The 23,030-nt window shown below is 45.4% G+C and overlaps 1 protein-coding gene across 3 annotated transcripts in view; it reads right to left on the reverse strand.

The window, feature by feature from the left end:
* SCARA3 (scavenger receptor class A member 3) overlaps positions 1–23,030 on the reverse strand; it is a 196,717-nt gene that overhangs the window by 71,690 nt on the left and 101,997 nt on the right. For all 3 annotated transcript variants that reach the window (XM_085613137.1, XM_085613136.1, XM_085613138.1), the window contains exon 4: positions 6,332–6,430. In XM_085613137.1, the coding sequence (XP_085469263.1) occupies positions 6,332–6,430 (99 nt within the window). The remainder of the gene's footprint in view (positions 1–6,331; positions 6,431–23,030) is intronic.

Genomic DNA, 23,030 nt, shown 5'->3' on the forward strand with positions numbered 1-23,030 from the left:
GAAGCAGGAGACTTCTTTTTGGGTTTCCTGCCGTTTTGGGGACCTATGGTCAATAGTAGGAACCTGAGACAGCTGACTCGTGTGGTTGAATCCACTGTCAATGTAACGGCTGGTGCCCTTAGTAATCTGACAGCTGAGCTCCAAGCGGATCGCCTTATGACTCTGCAGAACCGCATGGTTCTAGACGTTATTCTTGCAGACCGCGGTGGGGTATGCAAGGTCATCCAATCCAGTTGCTGCATTTTCATACCAGATAATGCTCCAACAGTGTATCAAGCCATCTCCAAACTCCATAAAATATCTGAAGCCATACACGTGGATAAGGGAGATTGGTCACTGGTGGGATGGTTCTGGGAATTGATATCTGCCTGGGGTTGGAAAGTTCTGATGGTCATTGGAATGATCTTAGCCATTCTTTTCCTGTTCTGTCTGTGTATACAGTGTGCTCCCGCGATATGTGGTCTCTGTACTACCTTATGTGTAAGGAAACCTGTATCGAGGGACGAGCTAAGTGATAGGATGATGCTACAGCAACATCTCCATGACTTCGTGAACATTGACCTAGACTCGGATTAAGATGAGTATAGTGATTGCCTATGTAAGGGCAAAAGGAGGGTCTGTCGTACTTTAATATTCGGGACCGCGTAGGGGACAGGGCCCTACCCCTGTCTATCTTGGTATTAGCGAACCGCAAATGGTAAATGCGGCATGTACGAGTGCTTTATATATCGTTCTAGCTATGAATGCACTGTGTACACGTTATTCAGCTTCACTACGCGGGTTCCATTTTGGAAGCAGTGGCCATCTTGTCATTGCCCTCACATAGGCTATGATGGAGTTAATACGGGCCTCAGAGTAAATGGGCTTTCCCTCTGACTTCTCTGTGACCTGGGCAGCTGGCTCTGCTGCCCCGGGTCAAACCGGTCTCACGAGCTCCCCTTCCTCCGTCCACCTGTGATTAGCATCAGGGTTTGACCTGTCATAAAGCCCTTTCATTCTACACAATCCCCCGGCTAATCTCTTCCACACCTGCTTGTTCCTGCTTTATGACTTGTTTCCCAAAACAGGAGATGCTCATGTTTATTGGGGGGTCTCTTTACATCAAACGTGGGATCTGAATCTTACTGTGTAAATCATTGTGGGCTGGCCGAACTGGAATGTGGAATGGTCATCATGACTCTGCCTTTTCTTTGTAATGTACACTTGTATATTGCCGTATCATAAAACCTAGGAATGTATGCTTGAGGCAAGGAAAAGCGTATTTAAGATGAAGTCCGTTCCTATGATTTTCAGCAGTCTCCTGAGAACATACACGCTGTTGTACTTCTAGGATACCTGTCATTGGTCTGCAGCCAATAAACGATTCTTTGACTTCACCCAGAAGACTCTGTGTTTCTGTAGGTCCGGAACAGGGTGAACCCAGAAGTCATAGGGTGTGTGTCCCTGCATCGCTGGGTCTAAATTACCCAGTACTTCAGCGCGCATCATTTGGGGGCTTTTTTACAATGCTGTCTTACTTTAATTCGGAGTGCGGCGTCCGATTTAGGCTCACCGCGCTCTGTTAATTTTTTTGTTGTTTTATATTTAGCAGTGGCGTCCCTTCACGCCAGCACATTCAAAGGGAGGCTCAGCAAAGCCGCATATATGGTGCACTCGGCAGCAAGAGAAAAGGGACAGTCTTCACAAAAGACAACAAACAAATTAAAAATTACAGCAGACTATTGGGACAAAGCGAAATGCTTCACCATAAAACTGACAGTAAGCGTAGCTTCAGGACAATCTATCAAGGGCAAAAGTTGTGCTTCTTTAGCACAAGTCCATCCCTTCATCATGGGTTGAGAACTAAAGCAGTCAATGGAGGAGTCTGTCTGAAACAAAGCACTCCTAAAGAGTGCGCACCTCTGCACCTGCCTGTGATCTGTTTCTAGAAGCCCATGTGAAGTGGCAGAATGCAACCTTTGACCTAAAGCAACACACGTTAACTTCAACTATTATGCAAAAGTTATTCAGTTGCCGCCAGTGTTAAAAATAGCTTTGGTCATTGTACAAAAACAAGATGTGAAAAACCTCAGTGAGTGCAAGTGGGGCATCCCAAGTCTTACATGTGAGGTATGTATCATGTCACTTCTCCAATAGGACTTTTAACGATTCACCTGGATGTTTTTTCACTGTTCCTTGTATGTTTTCATGGTGGGACTTTGCGGTTAGTCAATATTGAGATGACTGTCTGAAACTACCCCTGTACTTGTGTGGTGCATTTGCCAGTCAATGCTGCTTCTGCCCAACAAATCTGTGGTATCATTGGTGATGTTCTCACAAATGTGATAGACTTTAGTAAGTCATGATTTGTTTGTTGGTCGCATGTGCCTGCGTAGACCCGTGTGTGGATATCATTCCATACACAATGATATGCCGTGTTGTTTACTGGTGTGTTTGACATTTCTAAACACTTTCTCTTGGCATTTGTTGCCATAGCAGCTCAAGTGCAAGCATCTCCAAACAGTTAATTCAGCACATTCTGCGTGTAGCCTTTGGGAAGCATTTGTTTTTTTACTAACAACTTAGAACATCCCAAAAGCGAGACCTATTAGCTATGCCAATGCTTGTTTTTCGTTGTTTGGGTTGCAAATGCAGCCATGCCTTTACTCCTGTCACCCACCCGACACGTACCCATGGCACAGAGGAGTACGGAATGTTCCATTCTGCCAGAACACTGCCAAACACTGCCTTTACTTTTCTTTGAACTCTCACTGCCTTACCCTCACTTCAATTTACCACCATAAGCTAAATCAAAATAGGCACACTACATCTAGATTTGGACTTGGTAATGCTGCAACAACATGTTATTCCGCATTCTGGGGAAAATAATCATAATAGATGGATTTATGTGCAAGGATACCTGCCAGAAATTGTTATTGCCGGTGACATCGTATCCCTGCACATATACCCATCCACCTCATAGTTGGGGCCTAAGTGGCACAGCTTTTTGTCTAACACAGCCCTATTTCTGCTCAGTTGGAAAGAGCACTGCATATATGGCTCATCAGCTTACATTAGGTAGTGTGATAAGGGTCTTCTCTATAGCCCAGGTATCACTACTGATATAGGTCATGGCTTTACGGGTACAGGTGGCTAAGCATGTGTATTGTCAAAAATAGGAGATCGTATTTGACAGCTTTAGGTTTTTGATGTGGGAAATCAAAGCACCTCTGTAATATGGGTAAGGCATTTCTGGGACCATGCAAGAAATTTCTTGACAGAGTTGCAGTTGCTGACAAACTGTGTCACGGTAATGTGGAGAACCCTAGGCAAAGCATGGGGCATGCATTGTCTTACAGAGCATTATGGTAGGATTCACATTGGAGCCATTGACAGAGGTCCCAATTCCAAGCTGAAGTTGTTGAAAGCTACCTGCTGTGGCACCACCTACACCACTTTGTATCATTGGTTAATCCATGTTAGTATGCATGATCCATTCCGAGCATTCACACAATAGCTTGTTGAGAAAAAAGCACTAGAGGACCGCATCGAAGGAAACTAACTGCTGCAAGGCTGAGTCACTGTCAACAACATCGCTGCCTCCCAACAACTCTGCGACAACCTATCGAACTTCTTACACAGCAAAATTGCAAACATCTACAGCAACTTTGCACACCAACCCAACCCCAGAGAAATCATTGCTAACTTACTCACCACCAACCAAGATATGCACCTGACCGAATGGACAATCCTCACTAGAAACAACACAGCAGCAATTATGAGGACAATCCACTCATAGGCCACAAAGACCCATGCCCCCACTACATCTACAACTTGGGAAAATCCCCAATCAGCACCCCCCTGACCCACATCATCAACACCTCCATCACGTCAGCCACTTTTATAGATGAATGGAAACTTTCAGAAATTAACACCACCCTCAAGAAGCCCACAGCTGACCTGAATCAACTGAGCAGCTCACGACCCATGTCCCTGCTCCTCTATCCAGTCAAGGTTATTGGGAAGGCCATCAACAAGCAACTTCACTATGTGGTAGACAACACTCAATCGGGATTTAAAAAAACACAGCACCAAAACAGCACTCATTGCAGCCACCAACAATATTTGAATCATCCTGGACTCAGGAGAAACAGCGGCCCCCATCCTGCTTAACTTCTCCGCGGCCTTTGACACTGTCTCCCATAAGACCCTCTTCAAAAAACTCCATGACATTGGCATACAAGGATCTACTCTCAAATGGATCTGTTCCTTCCTCATGGGAAAAAACAAAGGGTCAGCTGCCCCCTTCACATCCAAGGCCATGGGTTTGTTAGGAGGAGTACCACAGGGATCATCCCTCAACCCTACCCATTTCAACATATACATGACACTGCTTGCTAACATCATCTGATCACAAGACATCATCGTCATCTCCTACGCAGATGACACCCAGATCACCCTTTCCCTGACAGACAAGCCAATAACCACCAGTGCCAACTTCCCCAACTGCATGACGATGGTAGCAGACTGGATGCATACCAACTGCTTGCAGTTCAACTCCGACCAGACGGAACTATTGGTCTTCGGCAACAAGACCTCCCTATTAGACTCTACCTGATGGCCTTCAGAGCTAGGAGCAACACCCTCACCCACAGACCATGCAAGAAATCTAGGGATCATCCTAGACTTTTAGCTCAAAATCATGGCTCAAGTCAATGAAGTGTGAACTTCCTCCTTTCAAATTCTATGCATGCTATGAAAGATCCTCAAATAGTTGCCTCAGAATACCAGACGGACCGTTACGCAAGCACTCATCACCAGCAGGCTGGACCACAGCAAAGCTCTCTATGCCGGTTCTCCAAACAACTCCTACACAGACTCCAGACCATCCAGAATACCATTGCAAGACTCATACTCGACCTTCCACCCACATCACACTACATATGAAGAAGCTTCATTGGCTCCCCATTCACAAGCACAGCCAATTTAAACTTATCATGCACACATACAAAGCCCCACACACCACGGGACCAGAATACCTGAACAGCAGCATACACTTTCACCAACCCACCAGACACCTACACTCTGCTTACTCTCATTCGCACACATTTCCCCCCCCCTCAGCAAAAGCAAAAGTGGAGGTAGCTCATTCTCCTACATCCTACCCAAGACATTGAATGACCTCCCTCAACACACCACAGCTTCCTCCTCACTTCTTGGGTTCTGCAAGAAGCTGAGGACCTGGCTTTTCGTATAAGCACCTTGGAGACCACACACCTACACACCTGCTCAATCGCCTGGATACACTCTTGGGTGATTAATGTGCTATACAAAGCAATATAACATGACATCTCACAGGGAGGGGTCATGTGGCCTCATCCCAGAGCCTTCACAGGCCTCGGATACCCCATTCCCCGGGGATGTCTACTTTTTTTCAAAGGGGGAGTTGGGGACCGAACAGAGTACAGGGAGGGGAATGTGTGCCCTTCTCTCCTAAATATACACATTGAGCCCCAGAGGATTGGGTACCCTTGGGCCGGAAACAGCCATGAGCCCCTCTCCCCTTAATTGAAGGATGCGGGCTATGTTTTTTTGTTCTTTGTTTTTGCGATCCTACAGAGGTCACGAAATTTTTTGCAAAAGTTGCAATTTATTTTTAATTTTGGCCCATGGGGTCCCTCTGGGTCCCACATGGGGCCTGGGGGGCAGGGTATCCCTACCCTGCCCGTAACATTATTTTTGCATTGCAACTTCAGGACAGGAGACTAAGTTTTGAGTCCTGTAATGGCTGCCAGCAACATTTTTCTCATGTTGATGGCAGTCAATCAGAGTGCTCGCTCCTGCGTGAGTCAGACTTCTCTGGGAGCAAGATGGCCCAAGAAAAAACAAGCTCCCTGGGCCAATCAGAATACTCTATTTTTAAATTGAGAGTCCCTTGCAGACCCAACCGCCCAGATATACAATTATTTTTTACTCTTAATTTCTCTACTGAATGAATTTACACCAAATCACAAAAAGCACAATCTGTGAAACAAGAGCTAGCTACCTGCCAAATTTAGTGTAATTCCATTCAGCAGCTTTGGCAGTAGCACTTCTAAAAGAAGTCTATGAAAAATGCATGGGGATTTTGCTTTTTCGGGACTCCTCTTTTTTTCACGGCCCCACTTGAGGGATCACCCTCAATCTTTCCATGCACAAACTAGGTTGAAAAAGAACACTTTTTCACGTTTCGTGGAGATTTGTCAAACGGTACCAAAGTTATTAGCAACACAAAAACACATTCCTATGTAAACACACAGCTAACTATAACTACCCAGTGGCGACCGCCACAGGGTAACAGCATTATACTCACCAAGACCGTGGAGATTTTCCTGCACTGCAATTATTTTTTTATCATAGTACAACTGTGCAGTAGAGATGTCATCAGAAAAAGAGTCGACCTTCCGAAAGACTGAAAAACAGAGAAGTGGGAAAGAGAGGTTGTTAACATTGTAAATGTAGATAATATAGGAAAAATACTAATATAGGAATGACCCACCCTGTACTTAGGTGTTGCATAGAGGCTGAAGAGAGGTATGATGTTCCAATGAAAAGTTTTATCATTGAAATGTACTAAAGGTCTACTGCGAGCCAGAAATTACTATTGCAAATCTAAAATGGCTTTCTTACTCAATATGTGCATCTTGTGACACATATATAATGGCAAAGGAGAGGATGGATGTAAGAGGTGTCCCCTGTCTTTTCTAAAGATATGTGGAATGTGTCAAGGTTTGCAGCCACAAACAATTGATGAAATACCGATTCTGTGAAGGGGGTGGTATCTAAGCGGAAGGTGTCCCGTTGGACAGTTCACAACTTGTGACCATTGGCAAACAAATACACACTGCACGTTGGGTCCCATCAAAAGCCAGAGATAGATGCTAAAACCTAATGCTAAAACCTAGATGCCAAAACATTGCAGCAGTTGTGCTGAAATACATTGTTTTTCTAGCATTTCTGGCCTCCTACCCCCCTGAGTGGCAATACCCATCACAGGATACAACACGATTCTGTATCCCACCCCCAACAACAACCAGCAGGAGTGGGGAAAACTGTGGGCAAGACAGGAGTAATTTTGCAGAGCTTCAGTTGTGGAGACTATCCATATGTTGTTGGGGGACTATGCGCACTTCCCTGTCACCACGAGTAAATGTTTATGTCTGTATTAAGAGTCTCGCCAGCTTGTTTCAAGAACAAATAAACCATTAGCTCACACCATATTCATATTGTCAATTTAGACTGAGTAATAATTACTTTTTTGCAAGTATATATAGATTGTCAATATCCCTCAACAAGTAGGGTCCCACATGGTGTCCTAGAAGGACCCACATTATTCATATTGATACTCAGGCATGGAGAACATTGATATATATGAGGCTATGGTGTCCTCAAATAAAGATGTTGGTGCTACACATAAACAGGTCTCACCTACTTGAGAGATCAAAGTTCTAATTGGGCATATCTAAGCTATCCACAGGCCTAAATATCATCTTCCAAAGGGGGGCCTCCCTCGCCTTACACAACTGTGTCTCCATCATGAAGGTGTGCTGAGATACAGGGTTTGTAGTTAACTTAAGTCGACTACCCCTTTCTCCATTGAAGCTTTGCTCACCTGAAACATGTTTTAATGCAGTTTGGTTGAGACCAATAGTTGCTGTGTTGGCTTGCAGTCATCAACTGGGGATCAGCAGGCACACATCTGTTGGACACTTATGGTTAGTTGTATCCACCTCTGGTGAAACAAAGAAGGGGCTGACCAGCTGGTCAAGGAGAACTTATGACCTTTGTACAACTATTGTACCCATTCAATCCTGTCCAAGCCATGTTCGGATCACACCTTCCCTAAAACAAGCATTTACAATGCAATAGGTCTCGCATTTACGCGAGTTTGAGCTATTGGCATTGTAAATGACAATGGCTTTTATTTATGTTTTGGTTTTTAAAACATAAATAAAAGGCATTGTCATTTACAATGCTAATAGCTTAAACTCTCACAAAAGCGAGACCTGTTGCATTGCAAATGCTTGTTACATTTGTTAACGCTGTCTGGGCTTTGGTTGCTCCTCATTTGTACCAGTTTAACATCAAAATATAGAAATAAGCAAGAGAAAGGTGACCAATCAACCTTTGCAAAGGGCCTTCCACTGCTTGGCAAACGCATCGCTGCATTATGGCCACTTTTGAACCATCTGAGCTAGAAATATTCCCTGCTCCCCCACCCCCCATGCAGAGCTAGAAATATTCCCTGCTCCCCACCCCCCATGCAGAGCTAGAAATATTCCCTGCTCCCCCACCCCCATGCAGAGCTAAAAATATTCCCCGCTCCCCCACCCCCCATGCAGAGCTAGAAATATTCCCTGCTCCCCACCCCCCATGCAGAGCTAGAAATATTCCCTGCTCCCCACCCCCCATGCAGAGCTAGAAATGTTCCCTGCTCCCCACCCCCCATGCAGAGCTAGAAATATTCCCCGCTCCCCCACCCCCCATGCAGAGCTAGAAATATTCCCTGCTCCCCCACCCCCCATGCAGAGCTAGAAATATTCCCCGCTCCCCCACCCCCCATGCAGAGCTAGAAATATTCCCTGCTCCCCCACCCCCCATGCAGAGCTAGAAATATTCCCTGCTTCCCCACCCCCCCTGCAGAGCTAGAAATATTCCCCGCTCCCCCACCCCCCATCCAGAGCTAGAAATATTCCCCGCTCCCCCACCCCCCATGCAGAGCTAGAAATATTCCCTGCTCCCCCACCCCCCATGCAGAGCTAGAAATATTCCTGCTCCCCCACTCCCCATGCAGAGCTAGAAATATTCCCTGCTCCCCCACCCCCCATGCAGAGCTAGAAATATTTCCTGCTCCCCACCCCCCATGCAGAGCTAGAAATATTCCCTGCTCCCCCACCCCCCATGCAGAGCTAGAAATATTTCCTGCTCCCCACCCCCCATGCAGAGCTAGAAATATTCCCTGCTCCCCCACCCCCCATGCAGTCTTGGGAAGGAAAAGGAGAAAACCAGCGTCCTGCAAATGAAGAGTTTGCTGCAACACCCCGTGAGTATGGCTTGTATCCGAAATGCGGGTTTTTCTCCTTTCAGTGAAAATGAAAAATAGGTGTAGCTGTCTGTAGCAAATTAATAAAGTTGTGGTCACTACCCTATGCAATAGAGGAGCGGGCCTCGAGACTGTTATAGTGGCCTTATCCTGGGATCGAATCACACTCTGTTTACCGACCAGTTTCTAGAAATGTTATTGTTTAAACCCACATACGTTTTCTATGTGATTTGCATACCTTGCAGCCAGGTCAACTTTGTTGAACATTTTGAACATACTGTTCTAATTTGGCTCTTGACCGCCAACCATAGAAAAAGCCTCATCCTTTCCTACAAATCTAGAGAGATATTTGTAGACTGTTGCCATTAATTTCAAATAAAATCCCAACTTCCTTTCAGTGTTAAACTGTGTGACCCTGAGCAAACAAACTTACATCACTGTACCTCATTGTCCTTAACTACAAAATGTCGTAGCAAATAATGACTAAACAATTAGCCCATAGTCAGTCCTAAACCAAAAATATATATATTTTATGCTTACATAGTTTAAATGAGGGTGATCATTCTACATGTCATTCATTGTGTGATTTACTTTACGGGTGTTTCAAATGCATGACCAGGTAAATCTACAAGGAGAGTTCCGTCTGGCGGCCACAGGTTTTGGGCTCTGGGCAGTTTTCTCCCATGTCAGAAGAGAGATATTTCTAGTACTTATATTTGACTGTTTCCATTACTAAAACTGGCGACTAAGAGAATGCAGTGCGATGCCAAATAAAATATTTTTATTTAATGGCATATGGAGAAGACATGTCCATCTTCAAATATATTGGTTCAGCATAGCATTTCAGATATGGTGAAAATTCAGGCACACGTGCTCCTTGGGCAGGTGGGGTGGGGGTCGCCACTGGTATATCGGCCAGAGTTAAAACTGCAGCTCTCCTCTTAGGACCGAGGTACGGAACGGGGGCACACGGCTTTGACGTGGATCAGTCAAGCACGGCACAGTTGTGCAGTCACAACTTTTAGGCAGGAGCATTTTACATCGTTTTTTTTTGCCAATACAGCAATAATAGCGAAACCACAACTCCCAGAATGCAATTGGCGGTTGGCTACGCATCAGGAGGCGCTGAATGTCACTGTGGACACGGAGATACTTGGCAGATATGCTGCCAGCGCTTAAAGGGGCGCGTGCCGATAAGGGCAAGATGTGAGGAAAGACGATACACATCTTAAAGGGCAACACCATGTATACAAAGTAAGGAGAGGAACCCATTTCTCGTCTCTACAAACTCGCACAGGTGCTATCCCTTTGCCCAGTGCTTGCTCTCCTGGCTTACTCCCTTGGGTATATTGCCCTTTAAGACAAGCATTCAGCGTGGTGAACGCGCGGGTGAGGGTGGGAGCGCGGCAGCGTAGTGATCGCGCTATTTAGGCAAGATGGCATCGGACTGTCCACAGTCCGTATGGACACGCGCATGCTGTCTGCATTGGTCAGATGGTGAGAGCAGCCATCTTTGTCCATGAAGACGCGCGCATGCAAGCGAGGGAGAATTAATTCCAAAAGGTGCTCTCCATGGCGAGGGCAGCGCATGCGCTGCTTTTGCCAGGCGAAACCTAAAAAGGGTCAACCAGGGTAGCACCTTCTGGCAGAAGTCATGCTGGTTTTGCAGGAAACAACATACAAGCTTCCTGACATGTTGCAATAAAACTTCCATCATGTGAAGGACACTTGCAATGTGGATGATAGTATTGTACCCCACCTTTGGCAGTACATTTCCGGTATTCACATATGGAAGTGTTAATTTTACAATGCACCCAATGAAAACACCCATCACAGTAGAAGCAATTTTTAAGTATGGCAGACTGTCCTCCGCCAATGTGGTGGTGATGGAACCGTGGCACATCGGCTGTTTGAAGTATACTGCCAAAACTTCAAATCAGGCCCTTACATCTGAGCAGGGAGTTGTGTAAGCCTCACTCATATGAGGGTCTCACAAATGGCCTAGAACATCCAGTTACAAGAATAAATGCAGCCAAGGTGGGGATTGTAGCATTCACACATCAGACACACTGCCTCTGCTATCAGCCCATACTTCCTCAGAAAATATGTGTTTAACCATCAACAGATTGGGTCCATTTCAAAACAAAACAGCATTATTCAATTTGTTCAACAAAAAATTATTGGAAATTCAAAATCAAGCCAATATAAGGTAAAAAAGTGGTCCCAAACAGCGCAGCGCAAGCGAGATAGGTGAGCGTAAAAGTGCGCTGGTGCTATACAGTCTATGTACATGAATAGGGACTGATTCAGGAAGCAAAGGTAGTTGGTGCACACTCTGACAGAGGGAAATGCTTAGGAATCGAATAAAAAACAGTACACTATTATTGTGTCTACATTTCAACCCTATACATTCAATTTAGACAGCGTCATCATCCTAATGAAGGTTGGGAAGCACCTATGGAGGAGAAAACGTGTCAGTAGGTCTGCTATTGCTTTACACAATTTTTGTGTATTCATTGAACTGTTGGGATGGTCAACTACCCTACCCGATTTGAGAGATGGATATGGAGAAACCAAGGTATACTTTCGAAGGGTACTGTCGCATTGGGCGATTCAGATGTGGCAGCAAATTAATTCAAATCTGTGCTAGAAAAACAATCCAGTGTCTGTGTGTAGGAGTTTCTACAGATGAGCAATTATACTGGAATCACCGATGTTGGTGACTCACCCATTGTGTGTGGTCCCCAGTCAAAACATTTATGTAATAACATGGGATTTCCGAGCGGGATCCGTTCAGTGTAGAATAGATGGATCACTGGGAATGGTTCTTCTAATGAAAGTAAACAGTAAGAATAAAGGAACAAAATAAAATAAAAAGAAAGCCTCTCTGAAGGTGTCCTATAGTGGTGTGTTGCATGGTTGAAGATTCAGCAACAATAATTAATTATGGGCAACCTGAAATTCGAAGATGCCTCAAAGCGCTGCATTGGGTCAGTCGCTGGCTAAAGAAACCTGCTGGGTAGGCCTGTCCTGCTTGCTGAGAAGGAAGACTGGACTTGCACCGTTCATCCCAAGCTGAAGTGACTCCAAGGGTCAGTGGATTGAGCCCCTGTTCTGAGGTTCAGGGACATAACAAGCTCCAGAGGCCTCCCTCCATCTGCCCAGCTGACCTGCTGCCTGGACCTGCAACTGGAACATCCTGAGCCCTGATGTCCTCTGCTGGAGTGAGTTGTGGGTTCTCAAGAGGTCCTAGACCTTGGTGTGACTTCAAATGGGCTCCCTCTGAAGAAAGGAGAACGTTTTGGCTTTTCGTGACAGCGAACAGGCCTATTTGCACCAAGACCGCCAATGCAAAGCTTAGGTAAACCCAACTCTTTGCCGCCAGTGACAGCCAGAATGAGATCTGCAATTCGTGCTACAACATCAACAGCTCATGGTGCCCACCAACGTAAATCTCCAGCAACAAACATCCACGGTGCCAGACAGGATCTTCGTGCTGCTGCGACTGCCCATGACACCTGGCCTGCTCTCCCTGCTCCTCGCAGCCTCTTCCAAAATGAACATAACTCTTTTAGTACGAGACTTTAGAAGGTAACTTTTTGAGCTGGACTAACCTAGTCCCTGTATCCAGCTCACACTCGTCTGAACTTGTGACTTTCACCCAGTCTCACACGACCAGATATCAGCGAGTGGCGCTTTGTGCTTTTAGGTGCTATACTTACCTTGAATCTTTGAAATTGCATATCTTCAGTTCCACTGAGTAGATTTTTGTTGTTTTGATCTCAACTAATTCATTACATTTTACTCTATTCTTCTAAATTGGTGTGTGGTTTCACTTTATTACTGTTTGATATGCTGCATAAATATTTTACAAATTGCCTCTAAGTTAAGCCTGATTACTTTGTGCCAAGCTAGCAGAAGGCCGAGCACAGGTTCATATGGGATTTACTTGTGTTTCATCCTGACAAAAAGGGGTTCACCCGCCTCAGCCAGTTACTCAAATTGCTGCAGCAGGCACAAATTAAAATCTTGAATTTAGAATGCAATGGATGAACAAAGGCAACAGCTGTAAGTTTTAAACAAATGCTGCTAAAGCGATTCATTCTGGGGTTTCCATTTTGGAAAGATGCTTGCAAGGGCGAATATATACAAGCAGTAGAATATGAGTGAATGTAGCAGATGCTTATTTTCGACACAGAGAATACTGCACTGCAGCTGCACAGGGTGAACCTGTTCCTAAAGTGCAAGGAGGCACACACTGATGCCACATGGAGTGCAGCTCCTCTCTATGCAAGGAGGCACACACTGATGCCACATGGAGTGCAGCTCCTCTCTATGCAAGGAGGCACACACTGATGCCACATGGAGTGCAGCTCCCCTCTATGCAAGGAAAGCTTGCACTGCTGCTATCCATGCTCTACCTGTGTTGTATGTCAGTCAAGCCTGGTGCAAACCTTTGAACTACATGGAAGCCAAATTGATTATTATCAGACCCAGTTCAGGGGGGCATAGAGCAAGCAGGGGATACTGGTTCTCAACGGTGGGGGTTAAGGTTGATTGCCTCACGTTCCCGAGCCCAGCCCACTATGAGTCTGCAAATTAGGCCAAAGACAGCTCCTTCAGCCCTTGACTCAGTGATAGCAATGGTGAGCAGTCACAGGTTTCTCAAGGAGGTAGAGTGGGGGTGTGTAAACTCAGCAGCACAATAACTGAATGTCAAACCCAGCACTTAATGTTGATGCACTTTAATCTACACTCTTAAAATGTAATAATTTACAGCACACAGCCACAATTTTGCAGTGGAACGTGGGCTACTATACTTTCTATTCTGCCCTACTTTACCTCTTTCTCTTTCAGGTGTCTCCCCCATCTTGTCAAAGTCTAGGTACATCTCCTCCTGGGGTTATGTGCATCTCAGGCAACCATTAAAGCTTGGCTGCAGACTACTCTTAAGCTCAGTTATTAGTGTCCAGTGCCTGTGGTAGTCTCACCACAGTGCAGACCTCAGGGCTCGATTCCGGTTGAGGCCTGCAGCACACATCTCACTTTCAGCCACGGTCTGTGCAGGTAAAAGCGGTGAGGCGGTGGGGCCGTGTAAGAGGGGATTCCGAGGGACGATGCCGAGGGAAAATTAATTATTTATTTAATTTTCCCTCTGCACCGACCCTCGGGATCACCCCTTACACAGCCCTACCAACCCACCGCTGTTACCTGCACGGACTGCGGCTGCTCACTTCACTGTCATGTCTGGGAGGGACACACCAGTTGGAGGTTTGACCCGCGATTCGTTGAGAATTACAGCAGGTCGACAGCGGGAACTGATGTCTGAAGTCCTTGCAGGCAGGTGTCTACTCTGGTGAGTGAAGGATCCTCGTCTGTTTCTCCAGAGAGTTTCAGTCGGCGGCACTACACTTCTTGGGCGCAGTCTTTGAATGGAGGTGGCAGAGTCCTCTGCACAAATGTCTGGATGGCGGCACACTTCACCTTGGCACTAAAGTTTTTGGTGCCAGCTTACTCCACCTCAGCACAAAACGTCTTGATGTTGGCATGCTCTGCTTGGGCACAGCTTCTTGGAGGCTGCAACCACTGCTGACTGCGATTCTTCTGGGAATTGTCCACATGGAGAGTCTGCAGCCCACACGTGTCAGAGCACGCAGAGCGCTCATCTCCATCTTCCTTCAGATAGTAGGCCTTCACAGCACCAGGGGTCAAGCTGACCTGGAGCATCAGGTCAGTAACATCTCTGCAGGGTGGCAGGCTCTCTGCCTCTCTCAACAGTAGGTAGGCTTCAAGGTGCTTCAGGTCAGAGATCCAACTTCCAGCAAGGCTTGACTCCAGACAATGCCCCTCATCTCTGAGAAGCTTTTTATCAGGAAGACGCCAGCTCCGATTGCGCAGCATGCTTCTCAGTACTCTGCAGAGCACTCCCATCCTTGGTTCAAAGAAACTTGGAACAAAAAAAAGTGGGTCAGTGGCTCCGACTTTTACACAGTCAATGGAGAGAGGGGATGTGGAATCGCAGTCTGCACGTTAAGAACCAGTTTGGGGTCATTCTTTTTTCATGTGTCCTCCCAGGCTGTTCTCCAGACATAGCATTTGTGTGATGCTCCTCGATGCGGGGTACTCTCCAGCCTGAAGTACCCACAACCAAGGCAAAAGGAAGTGCGAGCATTCTGCATCTAGCTTATCAACAGCCACACTGACAGCGATCAAGAAAGAGACAAAAAACTGGCCTTACCGAAAGGAACCTTCTCACCCGTAACAATAGAAACTGCAGTCCCACCCTTCAACCCCACCATCCACCAAATGCCAGTGCACAGGAAGCAGGAAGAGTAATCATCAGCTCCTCTCAGCAAATTGAATTTGAGATTAGTCCCCTCTTTCTTGTGTCTAGGTCTCCTTCCTCCAGCTTCTGGAATGCCAGCAATGCACTTACACTAGGATCTGGCTTAGCACATGGAAGTGGAACTTTACATGAGTGTGCCGGGAGGGCCCCACTCGAGCAACACACAGAAATGTCTGGTCACAACTACTGATTCACACTACTGCTCTACATGCTAAACCCATGTCGGGGACGGTAGTCCTCTGTTAGTTAAATGAGGGCCACTTGCTGCGCCTCTCCAGGTCACCTGGCAGGTCCAGATCCTGACTCATGTCAAGAGACACACTTAGGCCTTTGTGCACACACCAGACTACCTTGAGGCTGGGGCCAAAATAACAAAAATTGGCATAGCCAATAGGTCTCGCTTTTGGGACCTTATAAGTATTTAGTTATGCAGCACAATATCCTTGGTGCAACAACATCAACTGTTGCATGGCTAAACACTTATAAGGTCTCTTAGGTGAGACCTATTGGCTATGCCAATGCTTGTCTATTAAGAGTATAAGAAAAGTGACGCCTAGATTGCATGAAATAAACGTGTGTCCAAATCTATTGGACGACTGGGAATACAGAACCATAGGGTGCAGCATGCTCACTGTGCAACATCGACTCGTGTGCCTGTTGGTAAGTGAGCATTTGTGCACCTGCCACGCTTCTCTAGCCACTTAAGTCCTGTGCCAGTTCGAAAGGGAGTGCCGCAGTAAAAATAAATGCACTGGGACAGTCAGTCGAAAACTCGCCTGTGTAGTTCTGTTTACCAGCTGCTGTTGAAGAAGTCACCATTTCTACTCGTTTGCAGTTTGAACTAAATGGTAGTTATTTTTCAAAAACATTTGTCTTTTAGCGCTATAAGGAATCGATGTTACATTTACCCGAATATTGCTAATTATTTATCGACCTCGGAAGCATGAGTGGCTGCACTGATATTTCTGGGTTTTGAGTAAGTGACAAACGGGCTCCCCAAAGTGTCTGTAGCCAGGGTTTAACTCGCTGCTGCAATGTGCATGCTGTTGGTTATAAATTCTTGTTTCAATATTCCTGCGATTTAGCCTCTGCCTTCAGCGTCATCCATTTTTGGTTGGTCCTCCCCACGCCTCTGCTTATGCAGATTGTGGGGCTTTTTGGCTGACAATTTTCGTTTGAGTAAAGATTTTTAAACAAATTTTATTCAGTTTTAAATTTGGTACAACAGCGGCCCGGAAGTCTACACATCAATAAGTTTCAATATAAATGCCGCCATGTGCCAATAAGAATCATACACAAGCATTGGCAAAGCCAATAGGTCTCAGCAATGCCTGAGCTATTGGCCTTGTCAATGTGAATGTCTTTTAGCCGTGTTGTCTAGCAGCACATCTATTGTTCAGCCTGGCTGAAAGTCACTAAATGCTCAGGATCACAGGATGTTGAGCCGATGTGCGTCTCTTCGCCCCCATGTTGAGCTTATTGTCCTGCCCCTCCTAACACATAAAAAAATACAACGTGGCCTGTGCTGGCTGCATGATAGTGCTTTTTTAGTGACTTTCAGCCATGCTGAAGAAAAGATGTGCTGCTAGACAACATGGCTAGGAGACATTCATATTGAAAAGACCAATAGATAGGGCATTGCCATAATCTATTGGCTTTCCCAATGCTTGTTCGGTGTTGATAAGGTCTTGCCAAACAAATATGGAAGGTATAGTGAGAAACAGTTAAGGAGCTTTGAAGTGTAGCGAGGATGTGTTGTTACAGCCAGAGCAGCCGACAAGGCAACTGGGGAAGAAGGTTTGAATCTCAGCGGCTGAACAGTTTGTGATTCTGGGCAAATCACTTACGCTTATCCCTGCCAATGACAATGAAAGTGCACTAATACCATTGGCTGGTGTTAGTAGTATGGCAATCTTGAGGGGGAACAAGCGCTCCAAAACCATCAGACTGTACAAAAAAATAAATAATAAAAGCAGCAGAGATGAAGGAGGTTGTGGGGGTGCGGGTCAAGCAGGGGATGGGGAGATGGGCAAGCATCGACAGGAGAGGGCGGGAACAAGCAACAATGAAGGGGGAAAAAAGTTCGTTTTTCGAAGTAGGATCAGCAACAAAAATGAATGCGTCATTGTGGAATGTAACTGGTGAGCACTCCAAAACCATTGGCTCGTGTTCACGCTATGGCAAGGCGGAGGACGGAGTGAGCGCTCCAATATCATCAGATCGTGCACAAAAAAAAAAAAAGTGCTGTTCGTTTTTTAACAACTTTTAAAGAAATGCATTTGTTTATGTACATGCATTTTAGTGGTAGGTGTGTGCGTGTACAAGCGAGAAGTGCCAAAAACCATGGAGTGCTTGAAAACATTGCTTGCAACCCGGGAGCAGTGTAAGGAGACATATACTTGGGTCATGCACTATAGGAGGGTTAAACACAAGAAGAGTGCATGACGCCTGCATGCCATGACGAATGACATTGAAGAAAATTAGAGAGATGCTGAAGTTTACCAATGGTAGCAGATGGGCGGCCTGTAAGCCCACAGATAGAACACAGCACTTCTTTTCGAGACAGTGCATGCGTTGTCTAGCCAAGCAGTACATGTGCTGTCTAGCCGAGACCTAAAAAGGACAGAAGGACTGGTTACGGTAATGTTTGATATTCAGAAGACATGGTCCCGACGTTTAAGTAGGACCTAAACTATCAGCCTCAACTAAAGTTTTCATATCATGGTTCTACGGAATTAAAGGTCTTCACCCTAAGAATAAGAGGGTCAGAATAAAAAGGAGTGGCCCTTACAATGAATAAAGTAAAAGTCCATCACCTAAACAACTTTAAACCCACACAAGTCTATAGGTCTCTCTTTAGATTCCTGGTGGTGATGACCTGGCACTGGGAAGATGCTGGAGCGTAATGGCACTATGCTGTGCATGAGGGAATTCACATCAAGGCCTGTGTATGCAGGACGTAAACAAAGGAGAGGAGGGGAAAGGAGTTGGCCTAACGGCTAGGGCCCTCGACTTCGGACCTGAGGAACTGGGTTTGAGTCTCGGCAATGACGCTGAACTTCCTGTGATTCTGGGCAGATCACTTCATCTCCCTGTGCCTAACAAAAAATGAATGTGTGTCCGCATGTAATGTAACTGGTGCTATGTAAAGCGCTCTGATACCTGATTGGATTCGGGTCAAGTTCGCGCTATATAAAACTCTGCAAAAAAAAAAAAAAGCCATCCAAACTGGGAGCGTCTCAAACAGCAATGGTGCTGTATTTCGCTTAACTTAGCAGAACGTATATCAGGCCGTTTTGACTCTACACAGTGACTTGTTAGACCAGACAGGCTTTTTTAATACAGAGTCTAGCAGCAGACTCTTCCTATCAATGGTCAGAGAACACTGCAGCCTCCATAGCAAGCTTAACAATATATCAGGGTATGTCATTAGCAAGAGGCTCGGGTGGATTTAAATATATACAGGAAAGTCTATGGATTTAATGTTGGGAGCCCTTTTCAGTTACAATTTTGGCAATTATCCTTCCCTCCATAAACATTAGAGGAATTGGCTGTAAGGATTGATAATCCTGACATTCTCACCAGGGAGGAGACTGACGGAATTGATAGGTACGGTGCCTTGCAGTAGACTGGCATCCATTCTGAAAGAATCCCCCAGGAACAACCCTTCTTTAGAATAATCAACTACATAATGTCTACATTTAGAGTAAAAGAATGGCCCAGGGTGTGTGTTCACTCAGGATATTGAAGACTCCATGTTTTGTGTTCACCCTATTGAAAGTTTGACGTGGGTTTAAAGACAATTGATGAGTTATAGTCTACCGGGAAACCACAAGATACCAAGACAGTCGTAAGTGAGAAATGCGAATAAGATTGTAACTATAATGTGCAAAGTTTGCACAGTCTGCTTTTTTGTATTAATGCAAAATATCTGGAAAAGTATGCACTATATTGTGCAACTATGCGAAATGCAGATCCGACATTTAGCTCTATAGTCTAACATGAAATGCATCTTAGCTTCCATTTTGGGTGCAAAGATACATTTTGCAATAAAAAATAGCATAATAAACACCAGTGCCCTGAACAACAGTGTTCTGGTCATTCTCATGGCTTCAGCACTATAATTTTGCCACAAACACAGCAAAATTACACACTATGGCTTAATTTCATAAGTTTTGCGTAACAAGTGTAATACGAAATTACAAAATATTAAGCAGGTGTAATTTCAATTTCACCCAGGACTAACTATAAACTGGTGCGAATGGCGTGAAAGTAGAAAAGGGCCCAAAATAGAGGACAAGCAAACTAACTAGAAATTAAAACATATTATTGGTAAGCAAAGGCGCTATGGAGTAGCAGACACATTAGAGCTATGGACAGACACCAAACAATGAATCCACAAATTGTTTGTATATGAGGTTCAAAGCAAATGTATGTGTTGTAATTTCTAGAAGTGTGAGAGGGTAAAAAATGCATAGGCGACTGTGTTTTGAAAATTACCAAGACACAGAAATCTTAGCTGTTGGCTCCAAAATGGGAACGTTTGGGTCCATAATGACTGAAATGGCCTCTGATGCGAAATTAAGGAGGATGGATTTGGCGCTGATTCACAAATGAATAAACTCAACTGACCTAAGATTGGAAGGAGTGGAGATAGTTGAATAAGCATCCGGACAGGGAAGCTTAAATCTAGCAGCTGAAATGGAAAATAACCGATATGAAAGATAGGCAATGGAGGAAAAATATACGACTGTAGGACATCCCAAAAACTTGGAAAATTAAGACATGGAAGCATTTCTTTAAAGATTTCTGCTGCACTTGCTCAAATTAATTTTTAAAGAGAATTCGCAATTTCAAAGGGCACATAGATGAGATGAAGAGACAGGTAGATGCCTGAGCAAACGAGACCTGCGAAAGCACTTATCTTAAACCATCATTAGGTGACAACTATTCACAAGCCACCAACTAACTTTAATTCTGAACGAATGGATGTTCAAAACACCACAAACTTCTCGTATGAAACTGCTAAAAGAAATGTATGGCTTGAAGAATGAGACTACGTCATGGAAACTTTAAATTTGGACCGTTGGAGCCACGAGTTATGATTATTAAGGTTGAGGGTAAGACAAAGGTGTTCTTTGAATTTGAACTTCCAGAAAAAATTCTAGATAATCTTGAGCTTAAAAAGTAATCTCTTCTACCTATCACATCTATCAATTCTGAAAACATGAATATTTAACTACACCAAATTCAACCAATGGCAGAAGAAATTTTATTTACCACGCAGAACAGCGGCCCTATGGACACCCTGACTGGCCTATGACCCGCAAGAATCATGAAACTCTGCGAGCCTTTTCTAATTCCCCAACTACTAAGGCTACTAAACAGCTCAAGCACTAGTGCTTCTTTCTCCATCAAAAGTGACACAGAGTTCACATGTCTGTTTTAAATGGTTAAGTGGATTATAAAGAATCACCACCTTCTTGCGATGCTGTGTCAATCACACACTAGTGTTTTGCAAGCAGCAGCTTTGTAGACTGACTTTTAGGAATACGCCTTGCCATTATGAGCTTCATTTAAAGTGTTTTCGTCGTAAACGTTGGTAGGAAAAAACTTGCCATACTGATGACAAACTGGATACCAATATTCCACCCTCACTGTGATCAAAGAATACCCAATTTGTGTAGGCCTCAAGGTAGCAGAAGGTGCCATGGATCATCGTAGCCATAGCACACAGAAAAGGCCATAAAGCTAGACTAGCTTTGCCTGACAGCAAAGAACACAAAATCAATCCACAACCTGGTCTGCCCGAGCATGACAAGACTAGCGTATCCATTATATCAGCAGGCCTATCTAAAAAAGCACGGGAAGAATAGGTGTACAATAGATCAAAGAGCATATATCTCTCCCTAAGTAGAGGAAGGAGTGCTTTATAACCAACGTGAGCGTGCATCACTGTTCCCTAACTGAACTGTGTGGCAAGCTTCATAGTGATATGAGAGTATGCTCGCCCCCTTCTATGGATGCAGGTGATGAGTATGAAGGCATACTGCAGAGCACAAGACCTTCTGGGCCAGACTTAGCACAGTGAATTAGGAAGTGTCATTCTACTAGTGATACAGCCACCCTGCCCCAGCAGGCGAGAAGAGCTCCCAACATATCAAACTAAACAACCACCGCAAATAACGCAACTACTCAAACTTTAGATCACACCCAACAGAAAACCAATAATTCCTACCGTTAGGCTTAGGAGCCCAGGCTGCCGAGCTTCGAAGGAAGTGTTTGCATCAGAGTGCTCTCATACCAGCAAATAAGCAGTGATGCACACATAGGCTATGGCTTATATGGATGTTTTCCTATCGCAGCCTGTAGCTGAACAGGTGTCATCTGTTGATGTGGGGAAATATGTCAGTCTTAAAAAAAAAAAGCTTAAAGAACTGTGAATTAATATTTTAAGTAGGCCAAGTGGCTGACAGCAGTAGTGCAAGAGCAACACCGAATACAACGTTTTGCGACGAATGTGCAGTCCTTTGAGAATGGCTACTACGCAGTCTGTTTCTCCAGTAACCAGAACACACCTGCACCACAGCGACTAGGACTAAACTACTTCAGAGAAATATAAAAAGGGAGACGGGGGAGGGGTCATAGTGAGGCGCTTGTGCATACAATATTTAGAAAAGACAGAGGATCAGAACTGTCTGTTCGTCGGAGCAGGACTCGCTTCTTATTTTAGGGGCATCTTTATAATCTGCCATACCTCAAGCAGTCACAATTAATGTTAATCACACCAAGGAGCAGAGAGAATTCACCTGGACCTCCACAGCCTGTCCAAGACTTAGAACTGCCAAACGTCATCCCGTCTAACTCATTCAATCACTGAGAGGGAAATTGTTTTGCAGCTTCCAAGAAAGACCAGAGTAAGTCAAGTTAGGGCTTAGATTTCAGGCCTGGAGCTCAGTCACTCGTGCTTTATGTGTGGGTAGAATTAAGGCCCAAGAGACTCACCTCGTGCGACACAAATCTTTCCCCACAATTAACCGGACAACGTCTGAAGTGGGGGGCCAGTGTCCAGTGCCCCCCCTGAAGGTGGAGATAAAGGTCCAGCTCAGGAAGTAAACACTGGAGTCCATGCTGGATGACCCACACCGGGATTGACACTACAGAGCCTCGCCCTCATTGGCTCCATCTTTCGGCGGAAGATCCGTCTGCACCAATCAACAGAGCCCCGTGCAGAGGCACACGGAAGCGAATGGTACCAAAGAGGAAGATCCGCACCGGTCCCGCCGTAGCTCAGATGAAGCTGGCGCTGACTGCTCAGGGCCAGGGGGTGGAAGGGGCGCCGTGCAGACCCCAGAGACGGCGTAGGTGACCTGCGATCCACCGAAACAGTCACACTGCCCCGCTCATGGCCTGCAGCTTCCGCTTCCGGTGTCAGTAGCGTAGATGCTATAGCAATTCAGAAACAAGCACGCGCGCCTCGCGCAAGTAGGGGGTGAGTGCGGCCGAGAGCAGGCAGCGTTTCCCTTACGGGAGCGAGCACGATAATTGATAACACATGGCGCCGCTCGCTCCCGCAAGGGAATGGCCAGACGTGCACGCGTTGCCATAGGAAGCAATGCAATG

The sequence above is a fragment of the Triturus cristatus genome, chromosome 6 (assembly GCF_964204655.1).
Source record: "Triturus cristatus chromosome 6, aTriCri1.1, whole genome shotgun sequence".
NCBI classification, from domain to species: Eukaryota; Metazoa; Chordata; class Amphibia; order Caudata; family Salamandridae; genus Triturus; species Triturus cristatus.